Below are 16,310 nucleotides of genomic sequence, written 5' to 3'. Positions count from 1 at the left end.
GGACAAATTCAGGATTTTTCAGGACCTGAGGTTTAAACAATTTGAGATCTCTCTTAAAGAAAAGAATACAAAAGCATCTTGCTTTTACAGAATTTTACAAAAATACATTACCCTATGAGTACATTTCTGTGAACCAGGCCCTTGTGAAGGTCCATGTAAATGTTAGACCTTCAGAAGGCCCTTCAGTAGCTTTAAGATAAGTCTACCTGTGAATTAGGGCCTAAGAATAATATATGTATATACGTCTGTGTCTGTGTCTCCCTGCCTGTGTGAGCATTTGCACTAGTGTGAGAACTGGGATTTCTTCTTCCCCCTGGAAGACAAAAAGAATATAGAAAGTTTAGTGTTCCCTGAATTTTAATCTAGTTCTCCACTAAACTTTTTTTTGATGTTTGTTTATTTATTTTAAAAGAGAGAGTGACCTCTCACGTGTGCATGACCAGGGGATGGGCAGAGAGGGAGGGAGGGAGAGAGAATCCTAAGCAGGCTCCTCACAGCACAGAGCCCAATATGGGGCTCTATCTACGGAATCATGAGATCATTTCCTGAGCCAAAATCCTGAGTTGGGCACTTAACCAACTGAACCACCCAGGCACCCCATAAACTTGAAAAACTCAAATTGAAATGCTTTGAATTTCATGTTTTTATTTCCTTTTCCCTTCTTATGGCAGAAAGATCCATAAGCAAGTTTTTGCCAGTATCTAAGCTAATCCATGGTCTGGACAACGGCCCCTGAGTAATAACTGCTCTGGTTATAGTTAAGGAGGAGTAAGTGAACTCACCTTTTTGTATTTAATTTTAGTTTGCAAATAGCTTTATGCTTTTTTCACAGGATTTCATGATTTTTAGGTATTGAATTTTGGTACCAGTCAATGTGTTTGTTTGCCTTGACGAGCAAGATTAGAGAGAAACCCCACTTTCAGAAATGTTAAGTTCTGGGGCACCTGGGTGGCTCAATTGGTTAAGCATCTGACTTTGGCTCAAGTTATGATCTCACAGTTTGTGGGTTTGAGCCCTGCTGACAGCTTGGAGCTTGGAGCCTGCTTCAAGTTCTGTGTCTTCATCTCTCTCTTCACCTCTCCTGCTCACTCTCTCTCTGTCTCAAAAGTAAAATGAAACATTAAAAAAAAAAAAAAAGAAATGTTAAGTTCTTCCCTTTACTCTGGTAAAACTCAGAAACCTATCTAGTTCCTCTTTTTAAAAACCGATTTTTTGGTAAAGTAAAACATGCCTAGTGTTAGAAAAAAAATTGTTTGTTTGTTTGTTTGTTTAAGAGAGAGAGAGCATGCCCAAGAGAGAGCAGGGGAGGGAGAGAGAGAGAGAGAGAGAGAGAGAGAGAGAGAGAGAGGGAGAGAATGAATCCCAAACAGGCTCTGTGCTGTCAGCACAGAGTCCGGTGTGGGGCTCGAACTCATGAACTATGAGATCATAACCTGAACTGCAACCAAGAGTCAGATGCTTAACCAACTGAGCCACCTAGGCAGCCCACACTCTAGAAAATTTTTAAATGCAGAGACATATAGGGGGAAATGTTTATTACCTATAATCTCCTCAAAGGTACCTACAAACATCATAGTGATTAATATACTGTAGCTACTCAGTAAATACTTTTAGAATAAAGAATGAATAGGAACTCTAGAGAATGCAAACAAGACCCCTTTCTAAGTTGTTTTTCCCTAAGTGCTTTTAATTGTGATATCTAAGATGTACATATTTAAATGAACATATATTGAACACTAACAAATAAAGGCCCTATGCTAGATAATGATATAAAGATGAATAAAGGTGGTCTTTGCCCCTCTCAGAGTTTATATCCAAGAGAAGAAACTGATATATTCCTACTAGTGCAAGAACACTTAGACACGAAAGTACCCAAGGAACAGCTATGTAAAATTCCATGCAGGAAATGTCTTTTAAATCTAAGTGCCGAAAAGAAAAGATTTCTTTTCTCTTAACACCCTGACTCTTCTCCTTCTCTTACTCCACAGCCAGTCCATCAGCAAATACTGTTGGGTCTCTCTACTGTAGTCTAGTTCAACTCCTCCCCATTTCTGTTACATAGCCCTTGGCCACGCCACTATCACTTCTTGTCTAGATCATTGCAGTGGCCTCCTTACTGGTCTCCTTGCTTCTGCTCTTGCCTCTTACAGCCTGTCTTCAACCCAGAAGCCAGAGAAGTCCTTTGAAAGTTTAAATTAGATCATATCACTCCTCTGCCCCAAATTCTCCAGTGGTTTCTGATTTCATTTAGAGGGAAAGCCAATGTCGTTAAAATGATCTATGAGATGATTTTGACCACCCCCTTTTCCATTAACTCTCCCCAATCTCCTCTCCACTACTCACCACCTTGCTCTTTTGCTCACTCTAAAACAAACCAGCAACCTTCCTGCCTCATGGCCTTGGCATTAGGTGTTCTCTGCACATAATGCCTTTCCCTTAGATATCTGTATGGCTTGTTCCCTCACCTCTTCAGATCTTTGCTCAGATGTCATTTTCTCTGTGAGGCCTTCCATGGTTGCCCTAATTAAAATTGTAGCTCTCCCACCTCTAGGCCCTGCTGAATTTTTCTCAGAAGCCTAATCACCACCTGAAAACCTAAGTATTCTAATTATTTATTTGTATTCAGAGTACAAGCCTCACAAGGGCAGGGATTTGCTCTCTTTATTCTCAGTTCCTGAAACATTCCCTGGTGCTTAGGAGGCACTTGATTAGTATTTGTTTAAAGAAGGAAGAGATGATATATTCACTCTGCTGACATCCTCATGTGTTTTTCCCTCTTCCTTCGGTTTCCTTCCCTTCAATGTCAAGATATTTTTACCATGCCTGTTGGGCAGTCTGGTAACACATATGTTGTCACCAACCTTGGTATCTCTCAAGCGGTAGTTGCTGCCGTGGCATCCTGCTCTGCTCCACGTGGGGTCAGATAAATATTTGTATCTGATGCCTGCTTGATACTGATGCTCCATCTTTATGGCAGTCTGGAAACTCCAGCTCAGAAAGGTGGACAAGGCAGATCTGTGTCAGAAACACTAATATACTTTTCCATATCCATGAACCAACATATTGAAGCCCAGAATTCACTTCTCATAAAGTGAGGAAATCTAATATAATGTCAGAATTTTTAAAAATATGCATAATTCTTTGATAAGTAATATATGTATTTATGCAGGCTAGCTAGAATAAAAAAGAATCATTGAACCAGGGACTTTAAGGTTCTCAGCTAATGTTAAGAGTAGGCTTTTTTTTTTTCTTCCTCATCTTGGATTCCAAAATTTAATAAGGGGATTATCAAGGGAACCTAACATTCCTCTCAGAGGGTTGGTTTCCACCAAAAACAGCACCACTGAAAACCAGAGCAGTGGATCAGATTCCTGTTAAATGAAGGTTAGTTCTAAATATGCCTTTTGTTTATTACGTTTTCAGAAGTCACATACTCAAAAATAGTTTCTACCTACCCAATGTGATTTGTGTCTTTCTGCTATTAAAATAAAAATAATTTGGAAAGCATAAAGAATGAAAAATACTTATCCTTGCTTCTGATGAACTTAAAAAATTCTTTAAAAAATTCTTCATGTGAACTCTTACTTTCCACCAACTTGCTAATCTCCTAGGAAGGAAAGCAGGTGCAGCCTATAAATAATGTTGTATTTCCATTTCAGGATGTATAGGGCAGGAGAGTCTTTTCCCCGAAAGGTCAGGGGCCACAGCCAGCTTCTTCCCTTTGTCAGATAAGACTTGCATGTTGCTGTTCTGAACTCAGTAAGAAGAGTTCTGTAAAATGAATGCCCTTACATAAAGTGTCTTGAAAATTCTACCATAATTCAACATTTTCACTCCAATGTTATCCACCACAATTTTTGTATTATATTTATTTTTCACTTGATTGTAAGAGATTTAGAGTTCCTAAATAAAGCATACTCCACGGTCTTTGAAATTCCACAAATAAATGAGCATTTGGAAAGTTTTCTATAACTGTAAATTTTTTGAATTTACTCTCTTATTTTAAGAAACTTGAAGATTTTTTCGTGTCTCCAGAGGCTAGACTAGTTTATTTTACTGGTACATTCCCTCAAATTATGTGGAAAATGATCTGTCATCTAGAAACAGATATTTTGCTATTCTTTGCTAGGTAGTCTAATAATAGAAAACTTACGTGCCTCTCCTTCTTCATCAATTTAATTTAATAGATACTTAGTGCTTGTAAGGATAAAGGCACATAATATTATGCTGGGATTTTAAAGCAGTGTATGACACCATGAAAAGATGCACAACATCATTAGTCCTTAGGGAAATGAAAATTATAACCCACAATAAGGTAGCACCTCACACCCACCAGAATGGCTATGATCAGAAAGACAGATACCACTAAGTACTGGCAAGGATGTAGAGACACTGGAATCTTCACACATTACTGGTAAGAATGTAAATGTTATCACCACTTTGGAAATGAGAATGAACAAACTATTCATACCCTTAACAATGTGGTTGGATCTCATTAACATAACAGACTGCTGAAAAACCAGAAATAAGAGTACTGGGTGTTTGACTCTATATATATGAAGTTCAAACACAAGAATACTAATCTGTGTGGTTAGAAGTCAGGATAGTAGCTATTCTTAGTGGCAGAATAACAGTGACTGGAGTTGGGGACGAGTGAGCTTCAGGGGTGATGGTCATGCCCTGTCTCTCAATCTAGAGAGTGTTACACAGCTGGGTTAACTTTGTCAAAATTCATCAAATTGTACCCTTAGGATTTGTGCAATATTCTGCATGCATGTTATACTTCCAAAAAATTCACTGAAGCTGTAAAAAATGAGTGACCCTTGATTTTCAGAGACTTAGAGGTCCTAGAAAAGCATTCTCTACATTTGCTGCTTCAAAGACTTTACAATCTAGTAGGAAGACAGGTGTTTGATAAATAATTCTAATATGAAACAAACTCTGATAAGTGCTGTATTAGAAATATAAATAAGTGCAATGAACTAAAGGAAAATATTTACTAAAAAGGACAACCTGGAAAAATAGCATATGGTCACTGTCAGGTTTACTACATAATAATAGGAGGAATATGGGGCACCTGGATGGCTCAGTTGATTGAGCTTCCGACTTCGCCTCAGATCATGATCTCGCAGTTGTGGGTCTGAGCCCCGCAACGAGCTCTGTGCTAACAGCACAGAGCCTGGAGCCTGCTTCTGATTCTGTGTCTCCTTCTCTCTGCCCCTGCCCACTCGTGCTCTTTCTGTCTCTCAAAAATAAAAATAAACATTAAAAAAAATGATAGGAGGAATATAATAGTAATATATCAAAATGGAAGGAAAGGATATAAATTAGAAATAGAGAAGTTAAAAAGTATTGGATTGTGTACAAGAAGTCACTACTGTTTGAGAGACAAAGTTGTATTAAAATATCAGAACACAAAGCTACTTATATCTCTGAAAATTAGTTCTTTTGTTTTTAGTTGACTGACTTTGCCCGAGTTACAGGTTATTCTGTTCAAGTGGTTCTCAGCCCTGGCTGCACATCGGGATCACAGGAGTTTTTATGGCTTCTCCTGAGTCAGAATCTCCAGGGGTGGGACTCAGGCATCTGTACTTTTTCTAGGCACCTGTGATTCTCCTGAACTGCCAGGGGTAGGAACCACTGCTATAGTCCCTGCAGGGTGGAGGGAGCCTTCCCAGAGACCATCACACAACAACAAATGTCTCTGAAAGTGTCATTTCTTTGTTTTGGGGGCTTCTGTGGCATCTACAAAGAAGAGTGCTTTTCATATTTATCTCTTTGTATTCATGCCAAGAAATTTCTTTGCAAATCCTTTTTTCCAAGTATTACATGAAAGATGTTAATCCCACTGTTAGATTTTAACCCTAGTTCTTTCAAGCACCAGGGCATTTCTTCTGATTGTATTGCAGGTGCATAGATCCATAGCAGAAGATAGAACTGGAAAGGACAAAATGGCACATGCAGGTTACTTGTTAATGCACTCGTATGACTAATCTTCCTCCTATGAAGAAAAAAATGTATTTTTAGTTGTAACATTTATATATCAGATTGTTCACTGTGAAAGTAATACCTGCTTTCACTTAGAAAATTTTAGTTCTCTCCTTAGTTCATTCACTTGTTGTCTGATTAGCTTATCTACACTTTTAAAATCTTTATTTTCAAATACTGTTTCTAAGATTTTATTTTTGAGTAGTCTCTAAACCCAGTGTGGGGCTCGAACTCACATCCCCAAGATCAAGAGTTGCATGCTCTACTGACTGAGCCAGCCAGACACCCCAAAATACTTTTAGAATTCAGATAAGTTGCAAAACCAGTAAACAGTTCACATAATATTCTTCACCTAGCTACCTCTAGTGTGATCAACTCCTATAACCATAGTATAATTATCAAACCAGGAAATTAACATTGAAGCAATAAGATAACTAAGTTATAGATCTTATTTGAATTTCACCAGTTTTCCCCCTAATTTTCTTGTCTATTCCAGGATCCAATCCAGGATCTCACAGTATATCTGCTTTTCCTGTCTCCTTAGTCTCCTATCCTGATGCTTCCTCATTCTTTTCTTATATTTCATTACCCTTACCCTCTAGACCTGTAGAATGTTTTTCATCTTAGGTTTGTGTGATGTTTGGATTGAGATTATTTTGGCAAGAATACTGAAGAAGTGATCAGGTGGTACATGTGATGTCTGTATGTGTTATTACTGGTGATGTTAACCTTGGTCATTTGGTTAAGGTGATGGCTGCTGGGTGTCTCCACTGTGATGTTAGTAATTATACTGACTTCCCTTTGCAGTTGATAAATATCTTTGGCACTATGCTATTATTCTGTTTCTCCCAAAACTTTCACCCACTGATTTTAGCATCCTTTTGTGGACTTGGCCTGCAACAGTTATTACTGCGGTCTTTGCCTGATGATGTTTTTGTATTTCCCCCATTCTTTCCAAATTGATTCATTGGAAGTTTTCTGTAAGGAAGAGTTGTCCTTCCTTGACTGTATATCCATCTTCTATCTTTCTACCTCTATGAATATGGATTTGTGGATGCTTATTTGGTTTTCTCAAGGATAGTCCAATACACTCGTTTGTTTTGAGATTCACATTGTTCCAGCTGTGGCCATTGGCAGCTTCTTCTGAATGGATCATGTGTCCTTTTGATATGCCCTCACTCTTTTAAGCACCTGTTTTTTCTGATATCACAAGATGTTTCAGACTTATCTTGTATTTCCCTGCCCCAGTGCAGGAATCAACCATTTCTATAAGAAGACTTAATTCTTTTTATTAGAGAATGATATTTATAAATCAAGATCTGGGTGCCTGTACATCACTGCTACTAGAGTGTCATTGCTCCTAGTCTCTCTCAGCTGAAAAGATAAGGAATATATGCATGTATACTAACCCATGCATGCACATACATCATATTTATTAGTTATTTCTATATCTGTGTATCTGTTATGAACCAACAGTTCATTCTAGTACCTCTGATTCCAAATCAATACCACAGGGTTTATTATAAGCCTCTCCCCTTTTCTTATTTATAACTTCTTTCTCTGACAGTAAAAAGACTGGCTCTCATCATTTACAATCCTAGATTACACATAAAGTAGTTACTGAATTGCTACCTCATAGCCCTGTGAGAAATAGAATTACTAACTGGAATACAATGTTTGCTGACAGTTCTTTTTGGATTTCACCTTACAATATCCTGCCAAAATAATGTTTTCCAAAGTGACTGAATTCTTAATTCCCATCCTCTTCTGTGTGGTTATTTTATTTGTCTGGGTCACGCTCTTCATTTGTAATACAATTAGCTTCATTTGTTACTGTTTGTATTCTACTTCCCATTCCCCTACATCCTTGTTAGTTTTAATTTTTTTTTTTTTTATTTTGGGAGGTATGTAAAACATTACTATGATTCACAGTCGAAGCTATATCCAAAGAGATACTCCAGGAAGTGTCCCTCCCTCCTCACATCCCCACCTCCACATTCCATGCCCCTTCCTTCCTCCCCTTTCCCACCAACCCCGTATACTTAAACAGTCTCTGTATTTCCTGGTTTCTCTCTCCCATATTCCTTTTTCACAAAGGAGCAGATTTGTAAGTGGTTTTTTTTAATTGTATTCTCTTTTATATGGTGATAGCACACCATATAAATTCTTGCACCTTTACTTTTTTCACTGAATGATTTAAAAGTTCCTAGTATTATTAAAAGTATCTTTTTCAAAAAGTGTATTTCCAGGGTATATTCCTGGAAATGGAATTTCTTTTTTTTAATTTTTTAATGTTTATTTTTGAGAGAGTGAGAGACGGAGCACAACCAGAGGGAGGGCAGAGAGAGAGGGAGACACAGAATCTGAAGCAGGCTCCAGGCTCTGAGCTGTCAGCACAGAGCCTGACACAGGGCTCAAAATCACAAACCGCGAGATTATGACCTGAGCCGAAGGCAGATGCTTGACCCACTGAGCCACCCAGGCACCCCTGGAAATGGAATTTCTTAGTCAAAATTTAATATGTATGTGCTCATGGTTTTCACTTTCTCTGTCTATGGAAATGCCTTTTAGGGGGTTAATGTATTTTCTTGATAATGATATAAGTTACTGGATTATAGCTTTTAACTTGTATAATTTTTTTAGAATGTAACTATTTTTGTTAGTTGTACTTAGCACATAAAAACGTATATTCAAACTGCATTGAGATTAGGAATTAGTCTTGCATAATTTATTTCTTTTCAAGGCTCAATAAATATCATTGTAATGTGTCAACAGCCCCTAGTGAAGGTAGTAATCACACATTACATTTGCAGCCCTATCATCCCAGGTGCAATCTACAAGTTCATGATCACCAATAGAGAGTAGGCAGTTCAAGAGCTCTAGCAGTGACATAATGACTAAATACTTACATAATGCTCTCATTTTCCCGGAGCATTTTATTTTTCAAAACTCTTTAAAGTCTTTTCATTTTATATCAACTGCACCACTGTAGAATGCTTTGGGCAAATATCACATAAATCATGACATTTATGTAGTGCCGAGCCCCTTACATGTACTATGTCATTTGAACCTCAGACCAACCCTGTGAAGTAAGCAGGACATATAGTCAACATCTCCATTGTCCAAGTGAGGAAGCTGAGACTCAGAAAAGTGAAATATCCTGAGGTCAGACATCTGCTAAGCAGTGAGCCTGGAAATGAACTTGAGACTGTACCACACTACAAGTGTCATGGTTAGCTTGTGAAGAACAATGAAAAAATATTCAAAGGTAGGATATAGTCACAAAGATGTAAATTGTTCTATATATTCTGGAATTTACAGATTCTGGTGGACCGTGTTTTATGGTCACCGTGTTTTACTTGGCTCCCTGCAAGCTGTAATGGTTAAGTCCTGAATGGTGGTAAAGGGGAAAAATACATTCTGTACACATGCAGGCTCCTCAACCACCCCTGTGCTGCTATGGTAGAACCAACACTGGCCTTGGAGCCAAACTATCTCGGTGTGCACCTTGGTTTTGCCACTTAGTAGGGGTGGGGCCTGGCTGAAGTATTTAACTTCAGTTTTCTACCATAAAATGAGTATTGTTTTTGCAGGGCTATTGGACAGATTAAAAGTAACTTCATCAGGAAGACTCTCCCTAGTGTCCACCCCCTGCCCCCCCTCCCCCACAAGTGTTATTCCTAAAGTAATCAGTCAGTTTCCTTCAGAACATTTGTTACAATTTAGATTTATATATGGTGGTGTGTTTATTTGCTTCACACCTGTCTCTCCTACTAGAATGTAAGTTAAAGGACATCAAGGACTCTGCTTGTTTTTGCTACTCTGTGTCTCTTATACCTACTCCAGTGTCATTAATCATTGAATAAATATTTCTGAAATAAATCCTGCCACTTCTTGGCCTTGTTTTTATTTCAGCTGCACAGAATGGCCTACAGCTGCCCTACCCTTTCACATCTCTCTATGCTTACATATGCTGTTTCCTTAGCCCAACATACTTGCCCAAGCTCCTTTGTTCTCCTAGAGAATCCTTACTCATCCCTCAAGACCTAGCTCAGCACTTCCATGAGAGCTCCTATGATTTCTCTTCTCCCTTGAAGAGTGAGGGGCTCTGGTGCCCCCTTGGCATGCTTCTGTAGTAGACCCAAACCATATTCCAGTCATTGGTGCGTTCCACTAACACTTTTAAGAACTACCTCCGCACCAGGCACAGGCTAGGGGCTGGGCATACAGCAGTGAATAGGAGCTGTCATACTTATGGGAGAGATGGGCTACAACAAAGTGAATAACCAAACAAATTAATAATAGCGTTTCCAGTAGTGGCAAATGATAGAGTGATCCATTTTGAGAAGCTGACCTTTGACTTGAGATCTGAGAAGCGAGAATGAGATAGGAATGGGAAGAGAGGGGGGATGAGCATTGTATTGTCACTATTTACTTGGGTGTTCCTCATTTCCATCCCACTCAGCTGGCCTCTGAGCTCTGAATCTTTCTGTCCCCAGCACCTAGCACAGGCCCCTCATGTCACACCCACGGTTCCACTTCCACACGCCAGTGGTGCAGCATGTTAGAACTGCCTGGTGACTGTCCCCATGGTTCTGACTTAGTAGATCTCATGTGCAGCCGGGACTGAGAGCCTAATTCTCAGCCTATTATCCCTCACTTAGTGTCTTGTGACAGGGAAGGCCATTCAGTCTTTCTGTGACTCAGTTTTCTGATCTTTAAAATGGAAAAAATAATAAAACTTCATAGGGTTTCTGAGAGGATTTAATGAAATAATATGCCTAAAATTCCTAGCCCAGTGCCTAGCCCATGGATAGTCAATAGACATTAGACAAAATGCTCTAGAGTGAGTACTCAGGAGGTGTTTGCTGAATAAATGAACAAGTTAAGGAATAATAAAGTTCAGTTCTTACTTTACGGTATAGAGCTATGTCAAAACAAACATAGAATGCCCTGATTTATCTTCAGTTGTCTTGTTTACTGCTTATATTAATTTGGACAAGAAAGGAAAAAAAGGGAAATAATAAACACCAGTGTTCTTAGCAATTAGAATCAAAAGCTATTGACTCTTCATTTGCTTATAAAGCAGCTTCTAAAAAACTCCTCAGATCATTATTTTTATGTTTTTCTGTCCGGGGCAGGGCTTTCATGTTCTAGCCTCAAACGTAAATAAAAGTACACAGTCTACCAACCTGGGGCCTTCTGCAACTTGTGATTTGTCATCTTCTGAAATTATAGTTTGAGATTGAAAGAAATTTCTTTTATGTATATTCTACTTCAGTCATCATAGGAGATCCTTAGGATAGCATAACTAGTGAAATTATGATCGTGCCAGAGATAATGGCTTTCTTAGGGCAGGGACACCGATGGGATTAACCTGGGATATTACTTCTACGCACAAAATATCATTCAGACCACTTGGCAAACCTTTGGCAAAACCCCCTCTACCCTGCTCCACTTCCTTGAAAACTAAATGTCAAACTAGTGGGGCGCCTGGGTGGCTCAGTCGGTTAAGCATCTGACTTGATTTCGGCTCAAGTCATGATCTCATGGTTTGTGAGTTCAAGCCCTGTGTCAAGCTCTGAGTTGACAGTGTGGAGACTGGGTGGAATTCTCTCTCTCCCACTCTCTCTTTTCCACCTCTGCTTGTGCTGTCTCTCTCTAAGTAAATTTAAAAAAAATAACAAATAAATGTCGAAGTAGGTGGGCAAAGGTGAAAGCATGAACAAATTCGTGGCATGAGGAATTTCTAGGAAAAAAAAAATTTGTGTCCTTCATCGCATTTTCACTGGAATACACTGAGATGATGGGTGTTTTTGTAAACCTTAAATATCAGGCTACTTAGGAGTGCTTTGATACTTGAATCATAGGCATGAATTTTCTAGTAAAAAAAATATTACTGAGGTAATTGGCAAAGAGATTTTGCCAAGTTCTTTTCTGTGAGCTGTAAGAGTTAACATTTATTTACATGAGTAATTCACTCTGCTCTTATCAATCTAGTCAATTGGAAAATATCATCCGCCTTTAATGTCACAGAAATCAACTCATCCTATCTTAGAATGAGGAAATAATTAGCAAACAATTTCTCTGTCCTTTTTAAAATGTGTGGCATTGTTTTCAGGGTTTTCTTTTACAAACCAATGCACCATGAACTTATTCTGGCTGGAGGTATTGAAATCTGTTTTTCTGCTCCACAAATGTAGAGGTGTGCGTGTCTATCAAGTGAGAAGTCCGTAGCAAAGAGCCACCTTCACTGATTGGTCGCTCTGACAGGGTGCTGGGTAATGGAGCAGTGATAAGTGGTGCACATCGTAGATTATGGGATAAGCATCTGCCCTTTAGTAGTGGTCCAATGCTAAACAGTCAAGAAGACTAGAGATACTGATAGTTTTCAGATGACAGGCTTCATTTTATATGTTAATAGAAGGAAGACTTCTGATAATGGTGAGGAAATTCAGCATAACAAATGCATTCCCTTTACCCCACTGTAGCATGGCACCAATTAAGTTCAACTGTATGTATAATGTATTCTTAATTCCTAACAGTCCCAAGAAGGACTGATGTGAAAAATATTATATAGTCTTACATTTTACAGATCATGAACAGCTGGAAAAAATTATGCCAATCGGTAAAGAAATTTATATGCGGTATATAATACACCTCAAAATGGTGCTTACATGGATTTTTCTTTTAAAAAATTTATTAAAGTTATCTTGGGTAAAGTTTAGTTTCTACTCAGCATTTTCTGTAACATTATATATATAATTCATTTTAATTTATTCCTTCTGCAGATATGAATGTTTGAAAGTACAGGTAACCTTGTAATGAGTAAAACTGATAAGAAGCTGTGTTCCAATGAAAGGGGAATTATGGAATGATTATTCACTTTGTGAAAGGGTTTGTCATAGAGCAAGCTTTCCTAAAGCATTTCAAATTTAATTTCGTTTACAAAACATTCATTTACACACAACATTTCAGGAACAAATTTACTGAGGAAATGAGAGAAATAGTCATAATAAGATAGAGATCCCATACACTGCTAACATTTATGCTTGCTTTCTCTCTTTCTGTCCCTCTCTGCAGCACTGATAGCCATTGGCCGGTACAGCATGACAATAGAGACTGTGGATGTTGGATGGTGTAAAGAAATTACAGATCAAGGAGCCACCCTGATTGCGCAGAGCAGCAAATCTCTAAGATATTTGGGACTGATGAGATGTGATAAAGTAAGAGTTACCTATCAAGTTTGTAGTTAATAGCTTTCTATGATATTCTCTCTCTCTCTCCCCCTATATGTATGTATGTGTACGTGCACATACATGTACTGTTACATCTTGCATTGCAAGATGCCTGGTTTTCTAAACTAATCTGAAGTTATTTTTGCATTTTTCTATTTAAAAATGAATTTTGTGCTTATGCAGAAAGGAAAAGCAATCATACGCACAAATTATATTTGGCCTCCTGTCCCTAAGTCCACGGACCAAAATTAAAAGTGTTTGCACATCACACAGCAATGTGCAGGGTCTAACGGTAAAATTCTTTTCTGGATTCCAAGTTTCCTGCAACAGTTAGGTGGAAAGAACAGTGCCAAACTGGTTTTTCACAATTTGAAGTGTGTGGTTTCAGTGCTCAACATGTATGTATTGTGGCAATCTGGGGGCAAGAAAGGGCCAGTGAGGGAATATTATGTGGGAATTTGTGCCTTTCTGCACTTAAGATGTCACTTTTAGTACATGATGAGAAATGGTCCCAGAGGTCCCACTGAAGGTGAGTGGCGCTGGCCAGAGATGTGAGTGTGAGTTTGGGAAATTGTGCCACGTTTAATATGGGGCCCTTGAAGACTACGAAGGAAAATGATAAAAATCTGTATTGATCACCAAGTACTACCGAGATGCTTCCATGTTTCCCCTGTAAGTCTAAGAAGTGGTTATTTGTGCTATGAACAGGAGAAAATGGAGACTTAGTAAGACCAGACCCTGGCCTGAGGCCAGTCATCCAAGATTTTACCGCAGGTCTCCAGGGTCTGGGCCCAGTGCCCGTGGCACACCTGGGTGCCGTCTCCAGGCACGGGGTCTGCCCCCTGGGAACAGATCCACCTCAGACACTTGCTCAGAAGTGCTAGCATCTTATAATAATTTACACATGTGTGCTACTTTTGCAACTGGTGACTAGGGACAGATCTAGCAAAAGAGAGTGAAACTAAATATATATGTCTCTCAAAGGACATGCATTTTCTAAATGTACCAAATTTGGGGGCCAATAGAAGAATGGCCCAAATCCTTTGTGTGCTTTTGTCATTTTTGTTAATTGACCTAGTTCTTTTCTCCAAATGCTTTAAATGCTTTAAAATCCCAGCTTATACTAGGCCTTTGCCAGTTAGTTATGTTTAGAGAGATTTTACTATATATTCTCAGCCCAACCTAAAAAGCTGGCTGACTTTGTTACTAAGCAACAGCACTTAGACCCAGGGGTTGCAGGTCTCCCTCAGATTTTACTACTAACTAACCTAATGTGCTACTAACCCTTTCACTTTAAAATGACTCCTCTGAGGGGCATCTGGCTGGCTCAGTCAGTGGAGCATGTGACTCTTGATCTCACAAGAGTTGTGAGTTCGAGACCCATGTTGGGTGTAGAGATTACTTAAAAAATAAAATCTTTTTTTTTTAAAGACTTCTTTTAAAACAAGTTAAAGAATCTACAGTAGGCGGAGTATTCTAGAAACGCTAAACAATGACAGCAGCTTTGCTCAATGTCTGCCAGAAGAAACTGCTACTACCTGGGTACTACCTGAACCAAGGACGCCAAAATGTATGCGTTCAAAACGGATCTGTATATCCACAAGCACTCTTAGAAATTACCATATTTCTAGTCTGTACTCCTTAGATTTGTTGAGGTCAGCTCCACCTTCAGAGATGAATGGTAAAAGTTTATGTTCCAGTTAGTACAGGAGAAGATTATTTCCGACATATTTGCTGACCAGCATTTTGCTTATTTTAAGTTAAGGAAAGGATCCTTTTCTACCCAGACGCAAATTAGTCCAAAATGGGATGGGGAGGCTGTTCTGATTAGTGGTCTCCCTGAGAGAGTGTTAGCCCTTTCCTCTGGCGGCCTCTGAATCCTGTCTCCAACCACTGAACTGCTCTGAGAGCCTCTGGCTCCAGCACCATGGTGTCTGCCCATAGCCTGCTGTGGTGCGGCCCAGCCCAGAGGATGCTGGGGCCAGCCTTACTGCCTGGCGTCGTTAGGCTTAGGGCAGCTCAGAACCAGACACAAGAGGTTCTGTGAGGACAGAAGAAGTTTCCAAGCCACCCACAAAGTGCAAATAAAGCCTTGCACATAATCGCTTGTTTGTTGATTTAGTTGGATGGAAACCTAGAGTAAGTAGCTACTCAGCTTTCAAAATTTGTGTTATGCAATCTGTCTCCAGATTTTAAATTTTTATCAAGACTCAGAGTAACAATGTGAGTAACAAAGAGGTTAATAGATGAGGGCATGGATTCAGAGGCCAGAGTTAGGTTCACATCTGGGCTCTGCTCTTAGTAGTGTTATCTTCGGCAGTTACTCAGTGCCTCTGTTTCCTCATTTGTAAAATGAAGATAATGATAGTACCTGTCTTGTAGAGTTCTGTGAGCATTTAAGTGAATGAACATATACCAAGCCCTTAGAATAATCATGTTTGTTATATATAAAATACTCAGTGCTACTGATTATTCTTATCATCAATGTCATATTAACCTGTGTTTTGATATTTGAAATTTCCAAATGAGAAAAAATTGTACTGCCTGCTATCTGATTTTGAAAGGAAATTAGACAGGAAAAAATAAACTAAGATTAGCAAAGATGCTGCCCTTTTACTTTTTCCTCAGTTAAAATGAAGGTTATTATTTTCTATACTAAGATGTCAAAATTACATTTTTTTTTTTTTTACATACTCGACAAAGGAAAACTAATGCCTCCATAGGACAATCTGTATTTAGAATCAACTTACTAACCAGGGTGTAGGGATAAAGAAAGATTTGCAGGGTGAGAAAAGGCTGAATTGAAGAGAAGACAATTCAAATAGGCAGGGAAACAAAAAGAGAGTAATAAGAAAATAGTGGAGAAAAATAAGAATAGAAATAGAAAACACAGAGAAATCATGATCAGCATATGGACACGAAGACCCACGATTTATCTCAAGGTGAGCATCTGTGCCAACCAATAATTGAAGAACAAAACTATTTGGGTCTATCACTCTTCTCTCTGTCCTTTAACCAAATCTGCTAACCGTTAATCAGTCATCAATTTGAGCTCTTCCCCTTTCTGGACACCAACTGGAGCCA

The 16,310-nt window shown here is 38.8% G+C and overlaps 1 protein-coding gene across 2 annotated transcripts in view; it reads left to right on the top strand.

The window, feature by feature from the left end:
* FBXL17 (F-box and leucine rich repeat protein 17) overlaps positions 1–16,310 on the top strand; it is a 492,553-nt gene that overhangs the window by 457,425 nt on the left and 18,818 nt on the right. For both annotated transcript variants that reach the window (XM_042990905.1, XM_007094101.2), the window contains one exon: positions 13,072–13,214. In XM_042990905.1, the coding sequence (XP_042846839.1) occupies positions 13,072–13,214 (143 nt within the window). The remainder of the gene's footprint in view (positions 1–13,071; positions 13,215–16,310) is intronic.

Source organism: Panthera tigris, chromosome A1 (assembly GCF_018350195.1).
Source record: "Panthera tigris isolate Pti1 chromosome A1, P.tigris_Pti1_mat1.1, whole genome shotgun sequence".
Taxonomy (NCBI): Eukaryota; Metazoa; Chordata; class Mammalia; order Carnivora; family Felidae; genus Panthera; species Panthera tigris.
This window is presented reverse-complemented; position numbering and strand designations above follow the sequence as displayed.